The sequence below is a fragment of the Balaenoptera physalus genome, assembly GCF_965194825.1.
Source record: "Balaenoptera physalus genome assembly, chromosome: 7".
Lineage (NCBI taxonomy): Eukaryota > Metazoa > Chordata > Mammalia > Artiodactyla > Balaenopteridae > Balaenoptera > Balaenoptera physalus.
In genome coordinates, this window is record NC_138886.1 from 98748142 (window position 1) to 98767722 (window position 19581).

The window sequence follows — 19581 nt, forward strand, 5'->3', positions numbered from 1 at the left end:
CCAGAGGGCTGAGAGGCACAAAAGCAGCCCTCCCTCCCCAGACGGTTCAGGGATGCAGAAGATGCTACAGATGCCCCAGAAGGCCCCTAGCCAAGCAGGCTTTAGAGAAGGGGATGATGAGGGGGTCCCTGGGGAAAGTGAGAGCTGTGCGTTCCCAGGGGCAGCCTGAGGAGTCCTTGTCTATGTGGAGGAAAGGTTTGGCCACCTGTAGATCCATAGCTCCTGTGACCTCCCTCACCCTTCCTTCCTCTCAGGATCGCTCTCTGTGGAGCAGCTCCACACGAAGAAGATGACAGTGGCCTGAGAGCATTTCCCACCAAAACTATCTTTATTCACAATTTTCATACATCACTCCGAAGGTCCTGCCCACACCCACCTCCCCCACCTCCCTAACCCCCCACAATCCCAGGATCAGCACTGGGGTGAGGAGGAGCCCCTAGGCTCCCCTGGGGGCCGCCCTGGGGGGCTCGCCCTGGAGGGCCGGCCCGGCTGTTCCCTACTGGCTGCAGTGCTTCCTCTTCTTCTTCCTCCTCTTCCCTGTGACAAACGGGTCACGCTTTCTCTTTCTCGGCTGTGAGGGGCGAGCCAGCCCCAGAGCCAAGGCTGGCCTCGCAGAGACCCCGTGGCCAGCCCCGGGGATGGGCAGCTTCTCAGCAGCGGCTGGGCGCCCACACAGAGCCCGCTTCCTCGACTTGGGAGGGGCTGGTGGAGCTGGGCTGGGGCCTCTTCTCTGAGGGGAGGGGGCCTGGGGAGCACTCTGGGCCCCCCAACCTCCAGGGGAGGCCAGGCCTGAGGCAGGGGCAGGACTCTGGGACAGCCCGCAAGGCGGCAGGCTCTGCGGAGAGGCAAAGAGGAAGGCCAGGCTGGGGAGCGCCTCCTCGTCCTCACTGGACACGTCCCTGGGCCCTCGGGCCTCCCGAACAGGAGACGCCTCTCTGAGAACAGACGCATCCTTGGGTCCCAGTAGAGGGCCAGTGCGCCTTTGACCCTGGGGAGGGGAGGGCCGTCCGGCCCGGAATGGAGAGACCTCCTGATGTTCTCGAGAGGGAACAAAGACTTTGGGCCCGAACGGGCCAGTGTCTGTTCGGATGGGCCTATGAAGAGCCTCAACATCAATCTCTGGTGGGCAGGCTTCATCACTGACCCCTCGATGGCGGTCTTGGTCGTGCCTCTGGGCATCTTGGCCGGCGTGGGACTCAGATGGACTTGAGCCCATTCCGGGTGCACTGTGGCTCGGGGCTGCCGGCCCACCTTCGTCCTCTTTCAAGTCCAGGAGTTGTTTCTGCACCAGCTGGTAGGAGGGAGGAGGACCGTGACGGCTCCACGCGCACGTGTGAGAGGAGGAGCACTGGGCAGTGGGACAATGGCCCTGGGGGGGAGGAGGGGACGGGGGACCCCAGGACTAGACTCCAAATACAGACACGGTGGCATTCCTGCCATCCTCCTGCACCTTATTCCCAGCTGTGTGTCCTTCCCTCCGCTCCCGGCTCCCCATCCTCTCCTTCCTATCACCTTGCGCTGCACCCACCCCAGAGAGGGCCCTTCCCCATGCCAGGCCTCCGAGGCAGGGAAGGGATGGACAGAGCCATGTGGGCCTCCTGTTCTGGGGACCTACCTCTCCCCTGCTCACTGGGGTCCCTCCGTGCCCTGGTCTTCCTGGGTGTCCCTTGTCTCCCCTGTTCTACCTGCGATCCCTCCCTCCTCTGGCTCCCCTGGGCCACCTGGTTTCCCCTGTCCTCTGGATCACCTGGGGTCCCCCCTCCCCTGGAGTCCCCTGGCTCTCTAAGTGTCCCTCTCCCTCCCCTGGCTCACTTCTTCAGGGGTGAGTCCTTCCTCCTGCTTCAGCTCCTCAGGAAGGGCCAAGAGATCCAGCTGTGGGTCTGGGGAAAACAATTCTGCCAGGAATCGAGGGTGAATGACTGCCTCCACCTCGGACAGAAAGAAGAGGCTGTGAGCATCCTTGGCCAGGAGTGGCCTGTGACACAAGAAGACCAGGAGGGAAAGTGAAAAGCAGAGACCCACCCCCACTCTCCTCCACAAGGCGGGGATGGTCAGCACACACACACACACACACACACACACACACACACAAACATGCACATACACAGTCACACACAAAAGAGCACATATACAGATGCACATACACAGGCACACAAAGGCATACACACAGAAACAAACATATACACACATACATCTGCGTAAACCTCCCTAACACCGGGCTCAGGAACAAGGAGCTGAGCTTAAGTCCCATCGGCCTGAGCAGAACCCAGATCTTGGGTGCTGAGAGTTCCATGCCCTGGCATCTTGTAGACCCCAGGCTCCAGGCCCAGCCTACCTTGGTGACAGAGTCTTCCCGGGAACGCAGCTCGTCAATGTAGCTCAAGAGACACGGGTCCAAGTAGGTGTCGTCCTCTTCCTGCTTCAGCTCATTTCCGTCCTTTCCACATTCTGCATGTGACTTGCCTCTGGCTGAGTGGACGGTCACCACCAGCGCCTCCATCCTGTCCACATACTCCCTCACAGTCTCAGGGGGAATCTCCTTGGGCGCCTTGGGCTCCGGGGTCCGCTGGGATCTGTGTGGCTTTGGGTGCGAGGGCTGGGCCCTGGGGCCGGACATCCTGGGAGCACAGGCTGAGGCAGAGCAGGAGGAAGGGAAGGAAGGTGAGGGACTCCAGGTCCACCTCCTGACCACCGAGCGCACGTTGGTGAGGGCATTGTTTGGGGGACGTTGATGTGGGTGTGGGAGGCGTCAGGACCATCTGAAGCCTCATGCACAGTTGGAGAGGGGAGGTTAGGGGGTCATCTAAGAGAGTCACAAGTAAGGAAGTGGGGAACCTCCAATTTTCTAGGGGTCTCCCATCAAGCCCACTTCTTAGGCAGACTTCGTGTGGGGTCCTTTGACAGGGAGGTGTGAGAGGAGTTACAAAACTGACCAAGTCAATACCCCGTAGTGACAAAGGGCAGCTGAGACCCCACCTCCCCACACCCCGCCTCGGTGGCTGTTTTGGTTGAAAGACCAATGCCCCTGTCTTGAAAGAAAAGGATCCACATGGGGACGGTGGCCAACCCTAGGCCCCTGTTACCTGTGCCTTCAGCTCCAGTGGGAGCCTGGGTGCCTGGCTGAAGGTGCACTTTCGGGATTGGGGGCCCCCGAGGATCCAGCTTCGGTGGGGCTGGAGGAGGCAGGTCCTGCGCGCACTGCATGCACTGCAAATGCTGAATGTGCATCTCCTCCTCGGCCGCAAATTCCATGAACCTGGGGGGTGACGGAGGCACAGGCCACCCTGAGAAAAAGGCCTCGGTTCTGGAGCCCAACAAAGGCAGCCAAGAATGAGGCACTGGGACAGGATGTGCCTTGGGGCCGTCAAGGCCCTGTGAGGTGCTGTCCACAGCAGAGAGCTGCTCCTGGAAGTGATAACAAGATCTGGGACACTTCCTGCCTCACCAGCACTGGAGGGCATTCAACAGCATAAACCCAGGTCGCTGAATTGAACCAGGTCAACGGGACACATGGCTGACCCAGGGGGCAACCTCCTCATGCCCCCGTCCCCATCCAGAACCACATGATGGGCTGACAGCCAGAGGCTGGAACAGGCATGTGTTCCCCACAGGGGTCTTTGCCCGAATCCAGGACACTGAGCTAGGACTGAGAGTCCTGCAACATAGACCTGGAGACAGGGCCCAGGAGAGGCTGGACGATGTGGATGCTGAGCTTAGAGGAGAGGCCTTCCCTTCCTCTGAGAGGCGCTCGTTTGTTTGCTTTTGTTTCTTAAACCAAGGGGATTACCATGGAGCAAACACTGGAAGGGCCGGAGACCCTTGGGCCGACGACAGCTGGCTTCCCCAGCCTCTTCAGGGATGCCAGGGTACCCACTCAGGGCACTTTTCATGAGGAGAGGTGGTCCCAAATCTATGTTAGTGGCCGCCAGCCACCCACCACTAAGGAAGCAGCAGGCTGGCGGGTGGAGCTCTTTCCCCGGCCATGTTCATATGGCCGGAGTTGGACCCCTACTGGACTCACAGCTTCACCCTGCCCCGTCCTGAGACCTTCATGTCAAGGCAAGGGTAGGTCAAAATCAGGGGAGGGCAGAGCTCCTGGTGGAGGAAGGACAGAAGTCTCAAACTCTCAAGGTGAGGGAGGGGTTTCTGGAGGACAGTAGGGCCCCTGGGCTGCGGGGTCCCTGTGCTGGGTGACAGCCCTTCTCCTCTGTCCTCTCTGATGCGCACCCCCACGGCCAGACCCTGCCCTCACCCACTCGCCTCACCCTCCACGCAGCCCCTGGGCCCAGGACGCTGACTCACTTTTCCGCCATCTCGTAGTAGATCATCCGGTCAAGGTTGCTCAAGCGCCGCCATTCCTGCACGGCCCTCCGCAGTCCCTCCTCCAGCAGCACGGTGGGATTCAGGCGGGCCACGGATCGAAGCACTGGGCTGTAAGCCCTCGGGGTCAGTCTCCCGGCCCAGCCCAGCCCCCACCTGCCTGACCCCACCCGCCCATGTGGACCACACATCACTCAACCCAGAATGACTGAGCAACAGGAGGGTGAGAGGCGGGCGTCTGGGAGGGCAAAGACAAGCCTTCCCGGCCACTGCTGTCACCGCCTCACACTCACTCAAGGACGACCATCCACTCCCAGACTAGAGCTGGGACATTGTGCCTTGGGGAGCTCTTTTCCTCCTCAAGGCTGCATTTTCATCATAAAAATCACCATCATCAATGAGGCATGGCATGTGCCATGCAATCTGCTCACACTTCATAGATTAGCCCAGGGACTCTTCGGCACAGTCCTCTGAGTGAAGTGTAATTGTCCCCTTTTTACCAGGGACCGGAGGTTTAGGATGGAAATGCCTGCCAGGCTCACAACTCTAGTGGGAGAGAGCCCACGCCCTTAGGAGAGCTCTACCATCACCCTGTTCCTAGTGGAATTCTCCACAACGAAGTGGAGGCATGCATAAAGCGCTCTCCTGGGCCCCGTGCTCCTCCCCCTCCTCTGAAGTGACCTCCCCTGGCCATGTACACTCAAGTCCTGTATGAAGGACACGGCACCACAGGAGAGTGCGGCATCCACTCCTTGGCTCCTCACCTTACACCACGACCCTCTCTGACTGCAAGTCTTCAGTCCATATTACCATGAGAATCATGGAAGAGCAAGCTGGCCAGACTCACAGGGTGGTGGGGCCCGTTGAGATAGGGAACATTTCAGTCCTGATGTCACGGACTGGCAGGCCCACCCATGTGACCGACAATGTGCCCTCTCATAGCATGGACATCGCCCTCACACCTTCCTTCCAGTATCCCTAGAAACCTAACGTGCGAGTCCATCCCCAGTTCCTCTTTATCTAAAAGCTCCCATAAGCTCAGGACCCCCTGAGCGTTCACTCACATGAGAAAGCAGGAAAAAGCTTCTGCATCAGGACTCAGGCGAAAGTGTCTCCGGGCCAGGGGCTTGAAGCGCTGCCAATGGCGGAAGTTACTGTACTCTCTCTGGGGGTTAGAGGAGCCATCCTGCGAGGCGTTGGACTGGTTGGTGGCCAGGCGGCCCTCCCTGGAAGTGCCATGTGGCCATGGCCCAGAGTTCACTGGGCGAATGATAGGGGCCAGCTGGGCAGCTGGTGGTGGAGCTTGAGGAGGAAAGCCTGGGGTCCAGCCTCCCTTGCCAGCCTGACGTCCTCGACAGGGAACAAAGACTCTGAGCACGAACGGGCCAGTGTCTGTTCGGATGGGCCTATGAAGAGCCTCAACATCAATCTCTGGTGGGCAGGCTTCATCACTGACCCCTCGATGGCGGTCTTGGTCGTGCCTCTGGGCATCTTGGCCGGCGTGGGACTCAGATGGACTTGAGCCCATTCCGGGTGCACTGTGGCTCGGGGCTGCCGGCCCACCTTCGTCCTCTTTCAAGTCCAGGAGTTGTTTCTGCACCAGCTGGTAGGAGGGAGGAGGACCGTGACGGCTCCACGCGCACGTGTGAGAGGAGGAGCACTGGGCAGTGGGACAATGGCCCTGGGGGGGAGGAGGGGACGGGGGACCCCAGGACTAGACTCCAAATACAGACACGGTGGCATTCCTGCCATCCTCCTGCACCTTATTCCCAGCTGTGTGTCCTTCCCTCCGCTCCCGGCTCCCCATCCTCTCCTTCCTATCACCCTGCGCTGCACCCACCCCAGAGAGGGCCCTTCCCCATGCCACGCCTCCGAGGCAGGGAAGGGATGGACAGAGCCATGTGGGCCTCCTGTTCTGGGGCCCTACCTCTCCCCTGCTCACTGGGGTCCCTCCGTGCCCTGGTCTTCCTTGGTGTCCCTTGTCTCCCCTGTTCTACCTGCGATCCCTCCCTCCTCTGGCTCCCCTGGGCCACCTGGTTTCCCCTGTCCCCTGGATCACCTGGGGTCCCGCCTCCCCTGGAGTCCCCTGGCTCCCTAAGTGTCCCTCTCCCTCCCCTGGCTCACTTCTTCAGGGGTGAGTCCTTCCTCCTGCTTCAGCTCCTCAGCAAGGGCCAAGAGATCCAGCTGTGGGTCTGGGGAAAACAATTCTGCCAGGAATCGAGGGTGAATGACTGCCTCCACCTCGGACAGAAAGAAGAGGCTGTGAGCATCCTTGGCCAGGAGTGGCCTGTGACACAAGAAGACCAGGAGGGAAAGTGAAAAGCAGAGACCCACCCCCACTCTCCTCCACAAGGCGGGGATGGTCAGCACACACACACACACACACACACACACACACACACACATACAAACATGCACATACACAGTCACACACAAAAGAGCACATATACAGATGCACATACACAGGCACACAAAGGCATACACACAGACACAAACATATACACACATACATCTGCGTAAACCTCCCCTAACACCGGGCTCAGGAACAAGGAGCTGAGCTTAAGTCCCATCGGCCTGAGCAGAACCCAGATCTTGGGTGCTGAGAGTTCCATGCCCTGGCATCTTGTAGACCCCAGGCTCCAGGCCCAGCCTACCTTGGTGACAGAGTCTTCCCGGGAACGCAGCTCGTCAATGTAGCTCAAGAGACACGGGTCCAAGTAGGTGTCGTCCTCTTCCTGCTTCAGCTCATTTCCGTCCTTTCCACATTCTGCATGTGACTTGCCTCTGGCTGAGTGGACGGTCTCCACCAGCGCCTCCATCCTGTCCACATACTCCCTCACAGTCTCAGGGGGAATCTCCTTGGGCGCCTTGGGCTCCGGGGTCCGCTGGGATCTGTGTGGCTTTGGGTGCGAGGGCTGGGCCCTGGGGCCGGACATCCTGGGAGCACAGGCTGAGGCAGAGCAGGAGGAAGGGAAGGAAGGTGAGGGACTCCAGGTCCACCTCCTGACCACCGAGTGCACGTTGGTGAGGGCATTGTTTGGGGGACGTTGATGTGGGTGTGGGAGGGGTCAGGACCATCTGAAGCCTCATGCACAGTTGGAGAGGGGAGGTTAGGGGGTCATCTAAGAGAGTCACAAGTAAGGAAGTGGGGAACCTCCAATTTTCTAGGGGTCTCCCCATCAAGCCCACTTCTTAGGCAGACTTCGTGTGGGGTCCTTTGACAGGGAGGTGTGAGAGGAGTTACAAAACTGACCAAGTCAATACCCCGTAGTGACAAAGGGCAGCTGAGACCCCACCTCCCCACACCCCGCCTCGGTGGCTGTTTTGGTTGAAAGACCAATGCCCCTGTCTTGAAAGAAAAGGATCCACATGGGGACGGTGGCCAACCCTAGGCCCCTGTTACCTGTGCCTTCAGCTCCAGTGGGAACCTGGGTGCCTGGCTGAAGGTGCACTTTTGGGGCTGGGGGCCCCCGAGGATCCAGCTTCGGTGGGGCTGGAGGAGGCAGGTCCTGCGCGCACTGCATGCACTGCAAATGCTGAATGTGCATCTCCTCCTCGGCCGCAAATTCCATGAACCTGGGGGATGACGGAGGCACAGGCCACCCTGAGAAAAAGGCCTCGGTTCTGGAGCCCAACAAAGGCAGCCAAGAATGAGGCACTGGGACAGGATGTGCCTTGGGGCCGTCAAGGCCCTGTGAGGTGCTGTCCACAGCAGAGAGCTGCTCCTGGAAGTGATAACAAGATCTGGGACCCTTCCTGCCTCACCAGCACTGGAAGGCATTCAACAGCATAGACCCAGGTCGCTGAATTGAACCAGGTCAACGGGATACATGGCTGACCAAGGGGACACCCTCCTCATGCCCCCGTCCCCATCCAGAACCACATGAAGGGCTGACAGCCAGAGGCTGGAACAGGCATGTGTTCCCCACAGGGGTCCTTGCCCGAATCCAGGACACTGAGCTAGGACTGAGAGTCCTGCAACATAGACCTGGAGACAGGGCCCAGGAGAGGCTGGACGATGTGGATGCTGAGCTTAGAGGAGAGGCCTTCCCTTCCTCTGAGAGGCGCTCGTTTGTTTGCTTTTGTTTCTTAAACCAAGGGGATTACCATGGAGCAAACACTGGAAGGGCCGGAGACCCTTGGGCCGACGACAGCTGGCTTCCCCAGCCTCTTCAGGGATGCCAGGGTACCCACTCAGGGCACTTTTCATGAGGAGAGGTGGTCCCAAATCTATGTTAGTGGCCGCCAGCCACCCACCACTAAGGAAGCAGCAGGCTGGCGGGTGGAGCTCTTTCCCCGGCCCAGCCCATATGGCCGGAGTGGGACCCCTACTGGACTCACAGCTTCACCCTGCCCCGTCCTGAGACCTTCATGTCAAGGCAAGGGTAGGTCAAAATCAGGGGAGGGCAGAGCTCCTGGTGGAGGAAGGACAGAAGTCTCAAACTCTCAAGGTGAGGGAGGGGTTTCTGGAGGACAGCAGGGCCCCTGGGCTGCGGGGCCCCTGTGCTGGGTGACAGCCCTTCTCCTCTGTCCTCTCTGATGCGCACCCCCACGGCCAGACCCTGCCCTCACCCACTCGCCTCACCCTCCACGCAGCCCCTGGGCCCAGGACGCTGACTCACTTTTCCGCCCTGTCGTAGTAGATCATCCGGTCAAGGTTGCTCAAGCGCCGCCATTCCTGCACGGCCCTCCGCAGTCCCTCCTCCAGCAGCACGGTGGGATTCAGGCGGGCCACGGATCGAAGCACTGGGCTGTAAGCCCTCGGGGTCAGTCTCCCGGCCCAGCCCAGCCCCCACCTGCCTGACCCCACCCGCCCATGCGGACCACACATCACTCAACCCAGAATGACTGAGCAACAGGAGGGTGAGAGGCGGGCGTCTGGGAGGGCAAAGACAAGCCTTCCCGGCCACTGCTGTCACCGCCTCACACTCACTCAAGGACGACCATCCACTCCCAGACTAGAGCTGGGACATTGTGCCTTGGGGAGCTCTTTTCCTCCTCAAGGCTGCATTTTCATCATAAAAATCACCATCATCAATGAGGCATGGCATGTGCCATGCAATCTGCTAACACTTCATAGATTAGCCCAGGGACTCTTCGGCACAGTCCTCTGAGTGAAGTGTAATTGTCCCCTTTTTACCAGGGACCGGAGGTTTAGGATGGAAATGCCTGCCAGGCTCACAACTCTAGTGGGAGAGAGCCCACGCCCTTAGGAGAGCTCTACCATCACCCTGTTCCTAGTGGACTTCTCCACAACGAAGTGGAGGCATGCATAAAGCGCTCTCCTGGGCCCCGTGCTCCTCCCCCTCCTCTGAAGTGACCTCCCCTGGCCATGTACACTCAAGTCCTGTATGAAGGACACGGCACCACAGGAGAGTGCGGCATCCACTCCTTGGCTCCTCACCTTACACCACGACCCTCTCTGACTGCAAGTCTTCAGTCCATATTACCATGAGAATCATGGAAGAGCAAGCTGGCCAGACTCACAGGGTGGTGGGGCCCGTTGAGATAGGGAACATTTCAGTCCTGATGTCACGGACTGGCAGGCCCACCCATGTGACCGACAATGTGCCCTCTCATAGCATGGACATCGCCCTCACACCTTCCTTCCAGTATCCCTAGAAACCTAACGTGCGAGTCCATCCCCAGTTCCTCTTTATCTAAAAGCTCCCATAAGCTCAGGACCCCCTGAGCGTTCACTCACATGAGAAAGCAGGAAAAAGCTTCTGCATCAGGACTCAGGCGAAAGTGTCTCCGGGCCAGGGGCTTGAAGCGCTGCCAATGGCGGAAGTTACTGTACTCTCTCTGGGGGTTAGAGGAGCCATCCTGCGAGGCGTTGGACTGGTTGGTGGCCAGGCGGCCCTCCCTGGAAGTGCCATGTGGCCATGGCCCAGAGTTCACTGGGCGAATGATAGGGGCCAGCTGGGCAGCTGGTGGTGGAGCTTGAGGAGGAAAGCCTGGGGTCCAGCCTCCCTTGCCAGCCTGACGTCCTCGACAGGGAACAAAGACTCTGAGCACGAACGGGCCAGTGTCTGTTCGGATGGGCCTATGAAGAGCCTCAACATCAATCTCTGGTGGGCAGGCTTCATCACTGACCCCTCGATGGCGGTCTTGGTCGTGCCTCTGGGCATCTTGGCCGGCGTGGGACTCAGATGGACTTGAGCCCATTCCGGGTGCACTGTGGCTCGGGGCTGCCGGCCCACCTTCGTCCTCTTTCAAGTCCAGGAGTTGTTTCTGCACCAGCTGGTAGGAGGGAGGAGGACCGTGACGGCTCCACGCGCACGTGTGAGAGGAGGAGCACTGGGCAGTGGGACAATGGCCCTGGGGGGGAGGAGGGGACGGGGGACCCCAGGACTAGACTCCAAATACAGACACGGTGGCATTCCTGCCATCCTCCTGCACCTTATTCCCAGCTGTGTGTCCTTCCCTCCGCTCCCGGCTCCCCATCCTCTCCTTCCTATCACCCTGCGCTGCACCCACCCCAGAGAGGGCCCTTCCCCATGCCACGCCTCCGAGGCAGGGAAGGGATGGACAGAGCCATGTGGGCCTCCTGTTCTGGGGCCCTACCTCTCCCCTGCTCACTGGGGTCCCTCCGTGCCCTGGTCTTCCTGGGTGTCCCTTGTCTCCCCTGTTCTACCTGCGATCCCTCCCTCCTCTGGCTCCCCTGGGCCACCTGGTTTCCCCTGTCCCCTGGCTCCCCTGGGCCACCTGGTTTCCCCTGTCCCCTGGATCACCTGGGGTCCCCCCTCCCCTGGAGTCCCCTGGCTCCCTAAGTGTCCCTCTCCCTCCCCTGGCTCACTTCTTCAGGGGTGAGTCCTTCCTCCTGCTTCAGCTCCTCAGCAAGGGCCAAGAGATCCAGCTGTGGGTCTGGGGAAAACAATTCTGCCAGGAATCGAGGGTGAATGACTGCCTCCACCTCGGACAGAAAGAAGAGGCTGTGAGCATCCTTGGCCAGGAGTGGCCTGTGACACAAGAAGACCAGGAGGGAAAGTGAAAAGCAGAGACCCACCCCCACTCTCCTCCACAAGGCGGGGATGGTCAGCACACACACACACACTCACACATGCACATACACAGTCACACACAAAAGAGCACATATACAGATGCACATACACAGGCACACAAAGGCATACACACAGACACAAACATATACACACATACATCTGCGTAAACCTCCCCTAACACCGGGCTCAGGAACAAGGAGCTGAGCTTAAGTCCCATCGGCCTGAGCAGAACCCAGACCTTGGGTGCTGAGAGTTCCATGCCCTGGCATCTTGTAGACCCCAGGCTCCAGGCCCAGCCTACCTTGGTGACAGAGTCTTCCCGGGAACGCAGCTCGTCAATGTAGCTCAAGAGACACGGGTCCAAGTAGGTGTCGTCCTCTTCCTGCTTCAGCTCATTTCCGTCCTTTCCACATTCTGCATGTGACTTGCCTCTGGCTGAGTGGACGGTCCCCACCAGCGCCTCCATCCTGTCCACATACTCCCTCACAGTCTCAGGGGGAATCTCCTTGGGCGCCTTGGGCTCCGGGGTCCGCTGGGATCTGTGTGGCTTTGGGTGCGAGGGCTGGGCCCTGGGGCCGGACATCCTGGGAGCACAGGCTGAGGCAGAGCAGGAGGAAGGGAAGGAAGGTGAGGGACTCCCGGTCCACCTCCTGACCACCGAGCGCACGTTGGTGAGGGCATTGTTTGGGGGACGTTGATGTGGGTGTGGGAGGGGTCAGGACCATCTGAAGCCTCATGCACAGTTGGAGAGGGGAGGTTAGGGGGTCATCTAAGAGAGTCACAAGTAAGGAAGTGGGGAACCTCCAATTTTCTAGTGGTCTCCCCATCAAGCCCACTTGTTAGGCAGACTTAGTGTGGGGTCCTTTGACAGGGAGGTGTGAGAGGAGTAACAAAACTGACCAAGTCAATACCCCGTAGTGACAAAGGGCAGCTGAGACCCCACCCCCCCACACCCCGCCTCGGTGGCTGTTTTGGTTGAAAGACCAATGCCCCTGTCTTGAAAGAAAAGGATCCACATGGGGACGGTGGCCAACCCTAGGCCCCTGTTACCTGTGCCTTCAGCTCCAGTGGGAACCTGGGTGCCTGGCTGAAGGTGCACTTTCGGGGCTGGGGGCCCCCGAGGATCCAGCTTCGGTGGGGCTGGAGGAGGCAGGTCCTGCGCGCACTGCATGCACTGCAAATGCTGAATGTGCATCTCCTCCTCGGCCGCAAATTCCATGAACCTGGGGGGTGACGGAGTCACAGGCCACCCTGAGAAAAAGGCCTCGGTTCTGGAGCCCAACAAAGGCAGCCAAGAATGAGGCACTGGGACAGGATGTGCCTTCGGGCCGTCAAGGCCCTGTGAGGTGCTGTCCACAGCAGAGAGCTGCTCCTGGAAGTGATAACAAGATCTGGGACCCTTCCCGCCTCACCAGCACTGGAGGGCATTCAACAGCATAGACCCAGGTCGCTGAATTGAACCAGGTCAACGGGACACATGGCTGACCCAGGGGGCACCCTCCTCATGCCCCCGTCCCCATCCAGAACCACATGAAGGGCTGACAGCCAGAGGCTGGAACAGGCATGTGTTCCCCACAGGGGTCCGTGCCCGAATCCAGGACCCTGGGCTAGGACTGAGAGTCCTGCAACATAGACCTGGAGACAGGGCCCAGGAGAGGCTGGACGATGTGGATGCTGAGCTTAGAGGAGAGGCCTTCCCTTCCTCTGAGAGGCGCTCGTTTGTTTGCTTTTGTTTCTTAAACCAAGGGGATTACCATGGAGCAAACACTGGAAGGGCCGGAGACCCTTGGGCCGACGACAGCTGGCTTCCCCAGCCTCTTCAGGGATGCCAGGGTACCCACTCAGGGCACTTTTCATGAGGAGAGGTGGTCCCAAATCTATGTTAGTGGCCGCCAGCCACCCACCACTAAGGAAGCAGCAGGCTGGCGGGTGGAGCTCTTTCCCCGGCCCTGTTCATATGGCCGGAGTTGGACCCCTACTGGACTCACAGCTTCACCCTGCCCCGTCCTGAGACCTTCATGTCAAGGCAAGGGTAGGTCAAAATCAGGGGAGGGCAGAGCTCCTGGTGGAGGAAGGACAGAAGTCTCAAACTCTCAAGGTGAGGGAGGGGTTTCTGGAGGACAGTAGGGCCTCTGGGCTGCGGGGCCCCTGTGCTGGGTGACAGCCCTTCTCCTCTGTCCTCTCTGATGCGCACCCCCACGGCCAGACCCTGCCCTCACCCACTCGCCTCACCCTCCACGCAGCCCCTGGGCCCAGGACGCTGACTCACTTTTCCGCCCTGTCGTAGTAGATCATCCGGTCAAGGTTGCTCAAGCGCCGCCATTCCTGCACGGCCCTCCGCAGTCCCTCCTCCAGCGGCATGGTGGGATTCAGACGGTCCACGGATCGAAGCACTGAGCTGTAAGCCCTCGGGGTCAGTCTCCCGGCCCAGCCCAGCCCCCACCTGCCTGACCCCACCCGCCCATGTGGACCACACATCACTCAACCCAGAATGACTGAGCAACAGGAGGGTGAGAGGCGGGCGTCTGGGAGGGCAAAGACAAGCCTTCCCGGCCACTGCTGTCACCGCCTCACACTCACTCAAGGACGACCATCCACTCCCAGGCTAGAGCTGGGACATTGTGCCTTGGGGAGCTCTTTTCCTCCTCAAGGCTGCATTTTCATAAAAAAAATCATCATCATCAATGAGGCATGGCATGTGCCAAGCAATCTGCTCACACTTCATAGATTAGCCCAAGGACTCTTCGGCACAGTCCTCTGAGTGAAGTGTAATTGTCCCCTGTTTACCAGGGACCGGAGGTTTAGGATGGAAATGCCTGCCAGGCTCACAACTCTAGTGGGAGAGAGCCCACGCCCTTAGGAGAGCTCTACCATCACCCTGTTCCTAGTGGACTTCTCCACAACGAAGTGGAGGCATGCATAAAGCGCTCTCCTGGGCCCCGCGCTCCTCCCCCTCCTCTGAAGTGACCTCCCCTGGCCATGTACACTCAAGTCCTGTATGAAGGACACGGCACCACAGGAGAGTGCGGCATCCACTCCTTGGCTCCTCACCTTACACCACGACCCTCTCTGACTGCAAGTCTTCAGTCCATATTACCATGAGAATCATGGAAGAGCAAGCTGGCCAGACTCACAGGGTGGTGGGGCCAGTTGAGATGTGGCACATTTCAGTCCTGATGTCACGGACTGGCAGGCCCACCCATGTGACCGACAATGTGCCCTCTCATAGCATGGACATCGCCCTCACACCTTCCTTCCAGTATCCCTAGAAACCTAACGTGCGAGTCCATCCCCAGTTCCTCTTTATCTAAAAGCTCCCATAAGCTCAGGACCCCCTGAGCGTTCACTCACATGAGAAAGCAGGAAAAAGCTTCTGCATCAGGACTCAGGCGAAGGTGTCTCCGGGCCAGGGGCTTGATGTGCTGCCTACGTAGGAAGTTACTGTACTCGCTCTGGGTGTTAGAGGAGCCATCCTGCGAGGCGTTGGACTGGTTGGTGGCCAGGCGGCCCTCCCTGGAAGTGCCATGTGGCCATGGCCCAGAGTTCACTGGGCGAATGATAGGGGCCAGCTGGGCAGCTGGTGGTGGAGCTTGAGGAGGAAAGCCTGGGGTCCAGCCTCCCTTGCCAGCCTGACTTCCTCCAACAGCTGGAGCAGTCACAACGGTCCCCATCACAGGGGTTGCTATGAATACGGGTGCAGGACATTCAGCACTCCTGCTAAGGGCCCCTGGAACGCTCCAGTTGAGGGGGGCCTGAGTAACGACAAAGGTCTGAGTCTGGGGGGCCTCCACTGTCCTCCCTTTTGACCTGACTTGGACAGTGAGGTTGCAAGCCCCAGGGGCACTGGGGCCACGGCCACCATTAGCCACCATAGGCGTCCTGGGGAAAGCTGGCAGCAGCAGGCTGCTGCCAGGAGGGAATGCTGGGGTGATGGGACGTGGCAGGTGCTGCTGCCAGGGTGGCCGGTGCTGGGCGCCAGGAATGGGTGGAGGGAAGGGCACTGCCGTGAAAGCAGACAAGGAGGCACCGGGGTTCATGGTCACATCCTTTCCCAGCACTGGACATCCTGTTGAGGCAAAGGAAAGGAGTGAATGGAGGAGGAGAATGGGCAAGTGGGACTGAGGCTTTCTGTGGCATCAGAGTGTAAATCTCCACAGGTGAGGGACACTTGGCAAGGGAAACTGTGCAGCGTGCAATTGTCTTCAAGTGATTTTCATGCCCTGACCTCCAGTTGAGAATTATTCCACTGGTGACCCCACGCCCATCCACCAAGGTCCCTGACCCCTGTCTGCCGAGAAGAAATCGCCTCAGCAAGCACTGACTTGGAGAGCCTCCCTAAGGCACCCCCTGGCACCTAAGCCTCACAGGCTGTCTCCTAAGACCTGGAACTGGGTGGACATCCGCTCTGTGAGAAATGCCCCTCAGCCGGCGTACTAGCAGGTAGGGACCTTCTCCAAGGTAAGTTCTAGGCACCCAAAGGCCCTTTGTGGACAGGTATTGTGTAAAATATTAGGGCCCCACCTCCTCCTCAGTCCTCCTTTTCCTGATGCTCAGTATAAATCCCCTCTTTCTTTCCTAGCCTCACAAAACAAAACAAAATGCTGGAAAATATCTCTCTAATGGAATCCCGATACAAACCCATAACATTGGCCCAGAATGCACCTGCATCTCAGAACAACCCACAGCAGACACGTAACATGGGCCACGTCCTGCCACCCCCTCCCCAGTGCCCAGAGTCACTGTCATCACTCAGGAGTTCTGTTCCTAGGAGGCGGGGGTGGGGGGGGTGGTGTGTGAGAGGTAGGCACGTGTCCCTTAGATTCTGTCATTTCACAGCCAGTGATGGCTGCAGAGGATTAAACAAGGGCCAGGGAATTGTCATGTTACATTGGTCATGGGAGTACAGACCGCCTGTGGTCCTTCCCCTTCCAGCTCCCAATAACGGAAAGAAAATCTGAGAAGCAGGCATAAGCCAGTTGCCATGGCGATCAAATTGTCTGGAACACATCCCTGTTCAGGAGAACAAGGTACACAAAACGGTGCACCTAATTAATCAGAACAGGTGTCATAGGACGTGTAATAATAACACAGAAGATCTTCTTTCTGCCCCTTCCCCCTTTAAAAGAGGAAGCAGCCTTCACACACATTCCACCCGAAACAACCCCACTCCACATCTGTCCCCTGTCCATGAAGGAGTGACAGGAAATATGAACAAACTCTTCCTCTCAAGGCAGCCTGAGGGTCCACCATGAGATACTGGATGAGATGAAGTAAGTCTGAAGAACTGCGATTCCACAAAAGGAAGAACAATTCAGAACAACTCAGGAACCTGAGCCCTCTCTTGGCTGAAGTTACACGGTTGCCCATCCCCTGTTGAATCCCAAGCAACAGTTGTCTGAACTGAGAAGTGAGCTTTGGGCTGGGAGGAGTGGACGAGGTGTGGGCTGCGGCAGTTAGAGTAACCTCCTGCCTAGCTCTCGGAGAGGACACTTCACTGCAGGTGTGGCCACACACAGCCCCACTGAATAGTTTTCTCACCAAGACCATCTCTCCCCACGGCCCCCTTAGATACAGTGTGCTCCTGTTCAAATCCCTTAGAAAGATATGGTGAGGCAAGCTTCAGGTGCCTCAGGAACACAAGACAGGTCTAGGCTTTCCTCATGACCCTCCCTGTGTCACCACCAGGACATCACACACATCCTTACACACACGTTTCAAGTGGCTTGTCTCCCTTCTAGAAAGAATTAACCTGCCTGCTGCCATCCTTTCTCCATAGCCAGGGCAATTCCTCTTGATCCGCCTCCAATGACCCCTCCTCCCCAGTGCAGTCTCAGGTTTCTTCAGGCTCCCCAGTTTCCCCAGGTGAAATGTCCTCATGTGTCCAGTGCTCTCTTCTCCCTCTACTTCAGTCCAACTGTGTGCCCACTGTGAAGTATCACGTGTGAACCCGAAATATGTGAGGGATGGCAGGGTCTCTGAGAACACACCCCCAGCCTATAGGCTTACCTCCTTCTGAAGCCATCCTGCATGCTTGGGCACGGACTACTGCTGCCTGGTAGCCTCAATGAGAAAAGTCAAGACCAGGACCCAGAGAGTGACCTGCTTCAACGACGCTCAGGATCCAACTGAAGGAGGGGCAGGTTTGAGTCATAACAGTAGAATGTGGCTGAAACATTCTGCAGTGGGGGAGGGGCAGAGGGCACGTGGGTCTGGGTAGGGTGGGGGTGGGGAGACATTCCACGAGGGCTCTGGCAGGTAGGCAAGAACCGGAAGTTCCTTCCACCTCACACAGTGGCAACACAATTGGCGTGTGCCTCTTTACGCAGTTTATAGACTGTTTTCTTGATTCACGGCACCGAGGTTGGACTTGACGGTCCCTTCCTTTCATTTCTTTTTCCATCAACCTAGTTTTGTGTCCCTCAACACACTCTGCTTCCTACCTGGCTCTTGACTTACTTCAACAGAGACTAGACTTTCTGAACAAAATTCAGAACTGTTAGTCTGATAAACACTTGGGTATTTATGGCCACATGGAACTGAGTATTTGAAATTAGGATTGTCTCAGCAGATCCAGTGTCTTTGACTGCTGTATGTACATCACTCCTAAGGGAGTGGTCCTTGTGCTCCAACCAACATCCAGCAGGACCAGCCTTACTAATGAGCCTTTGTGCTGGAAAGCCCCCGTCCATCAAAAAACCGTCATGCAGCCCCCATGTCCAAGACCAGAATTCACTAAATGTCTTTCTCATAGTATTCCATGGTTGTAAAACATTTAGTTTTTTACCTTTTAAATGATTTTAGTATAATATTTTAAGCGAGCAACACCTTCTCATGGTTCAAAATTAAATTGTGCAAAATGGAATATGCAGTGGCGAGTCCTCCTCCCACCTCTTTCCCCTGTCAACCCAATCCTCTTTCCCGGAGGAAACCAGTGTTATCTCTTTCACTAAAATCTTCCCAGAGATACGTCATGCAACTAAAAACGAAGGCAATCTGTTTTCAGTTTTTAAAATGCCTTCATTTTTTTTCTAGTTGAAAATTCATATATGTTCCAATATATCTGAGGATATTTCCAATGATTGTCTTTGTACGGGTATCGTGGCTCCTCTGTTTCTGCACTAGATTCCTAGAACAAGAATTTCTAGTCTCTTAAATTTCAAAGCACCTGAAAGAATAGGGTGGCTCGATCTAGTAAAGAAAAGTCACAAATGCCTAACTGAATTTGACTTTTGAATTTCACATAAACAATGAATTCATTTTTAGTACAACTTTGTCCCATGCAACATTTTGGACATAGTTTTACTGCAAATTCTTTCCCTGTTTATCTGAAATTTACATTTAACTCGAAATCTGTATTTTATCTGGCAACACTACCAAAAAATCAGAACATACTAAGCTATTATCAGTTACTCATCCTTATGAGAAAGAGAACTTGGAGTGATGAGACTCAAGTGTGCACCTTGACCCCAACAGAAAACACAACTGTAAACATACACAAAATCTGCAGGCTCTTTGGAGGAAATGGATTTGGAAGAGCCATCATATAGCACTGAACATCTTGGCTTAGTAGGGGTAAGGACAGAAGTAAGGAACAAGAAGGCAGAAAATCTTCTCTTTCCTTATGTTAAAGGGACTAAACATCCTAGAGCCCTGGTTTTTCTAGGTGTTAAAAGTCCACTACCCATGAGATGAATGTGCACCTTGACACAATGCCAAGAGTTTATCCACCAGTGTCCAATCCCCATTCAGACAAGCCCACTTCCATCTAAATCCTAGCCTGCAAGCCCTGCTTACAAGTTTGTTAATTTCCTGTCTGCATTACATACACTTGCTCTTTACCATCTAGGCTCATCGCTGCATATGGCCCCATCTGCATGGGAATCATGGTAGCATTCCTTTTACAAAACTTGTTTGATTATTATTTTCATATTGAGAATCCATGTCAGTCAGTTTACCACTATCAAAATGATATGAAAGAGTATTCGTGTTTTGTGTTGTGAGAAGAGAGGACTGTTAGGATACTTGTCAAGGGAGATGAAGGCTGAAAACCTCAGAGGATGGCAACCAAATCTCTTGCGAGATGAGATTCTCTCACTGCTGTAGCTGCAGTAGAACTCCAACTGATTGTGGGGTGTTGGGGAAGGAAACAGAGGTTTAGAAGGACTGTTCCACAGTGTGAAAAAGACTCCTGTTGGTGCTTAAGAAGTTCCTTGCCCCTTGTCAGGAAAAATTGACTCAGAAGAAGATGAGAAGATAA

General features: G+C 56.8%; 1 protein-coding gene across 1 annotated transcript; it reads right to left on the minus strand.

The window, feature by feature from the left end:
• Positions 1-411: 411 nt before the first annotated feature.
• On the minus strand, positions 412-19209 carry LOC309665220 (NUT family member 2G-like; the record flags this gene model as incomplete). Its single annotated transcript, XM_082471415.1, has 7 exons — positions 412-1291; positions 6445-6561; positions 6975-7244; positions 7644-7889; positions 8969-9064; positions 14684-15390; positions 19164-19209. The coding sequence occupies 7 exons, from the start codon at positions 19207-19209 to the stop codon at positions 497-499; spliced, it is 2277 nt and encodes a 758-aa protein (XP_082327541.1). The 3' UTR covers positions 412-496.
• Between the last annotated feature and the right edge of the window lie 372 nt (positions 19210-19581).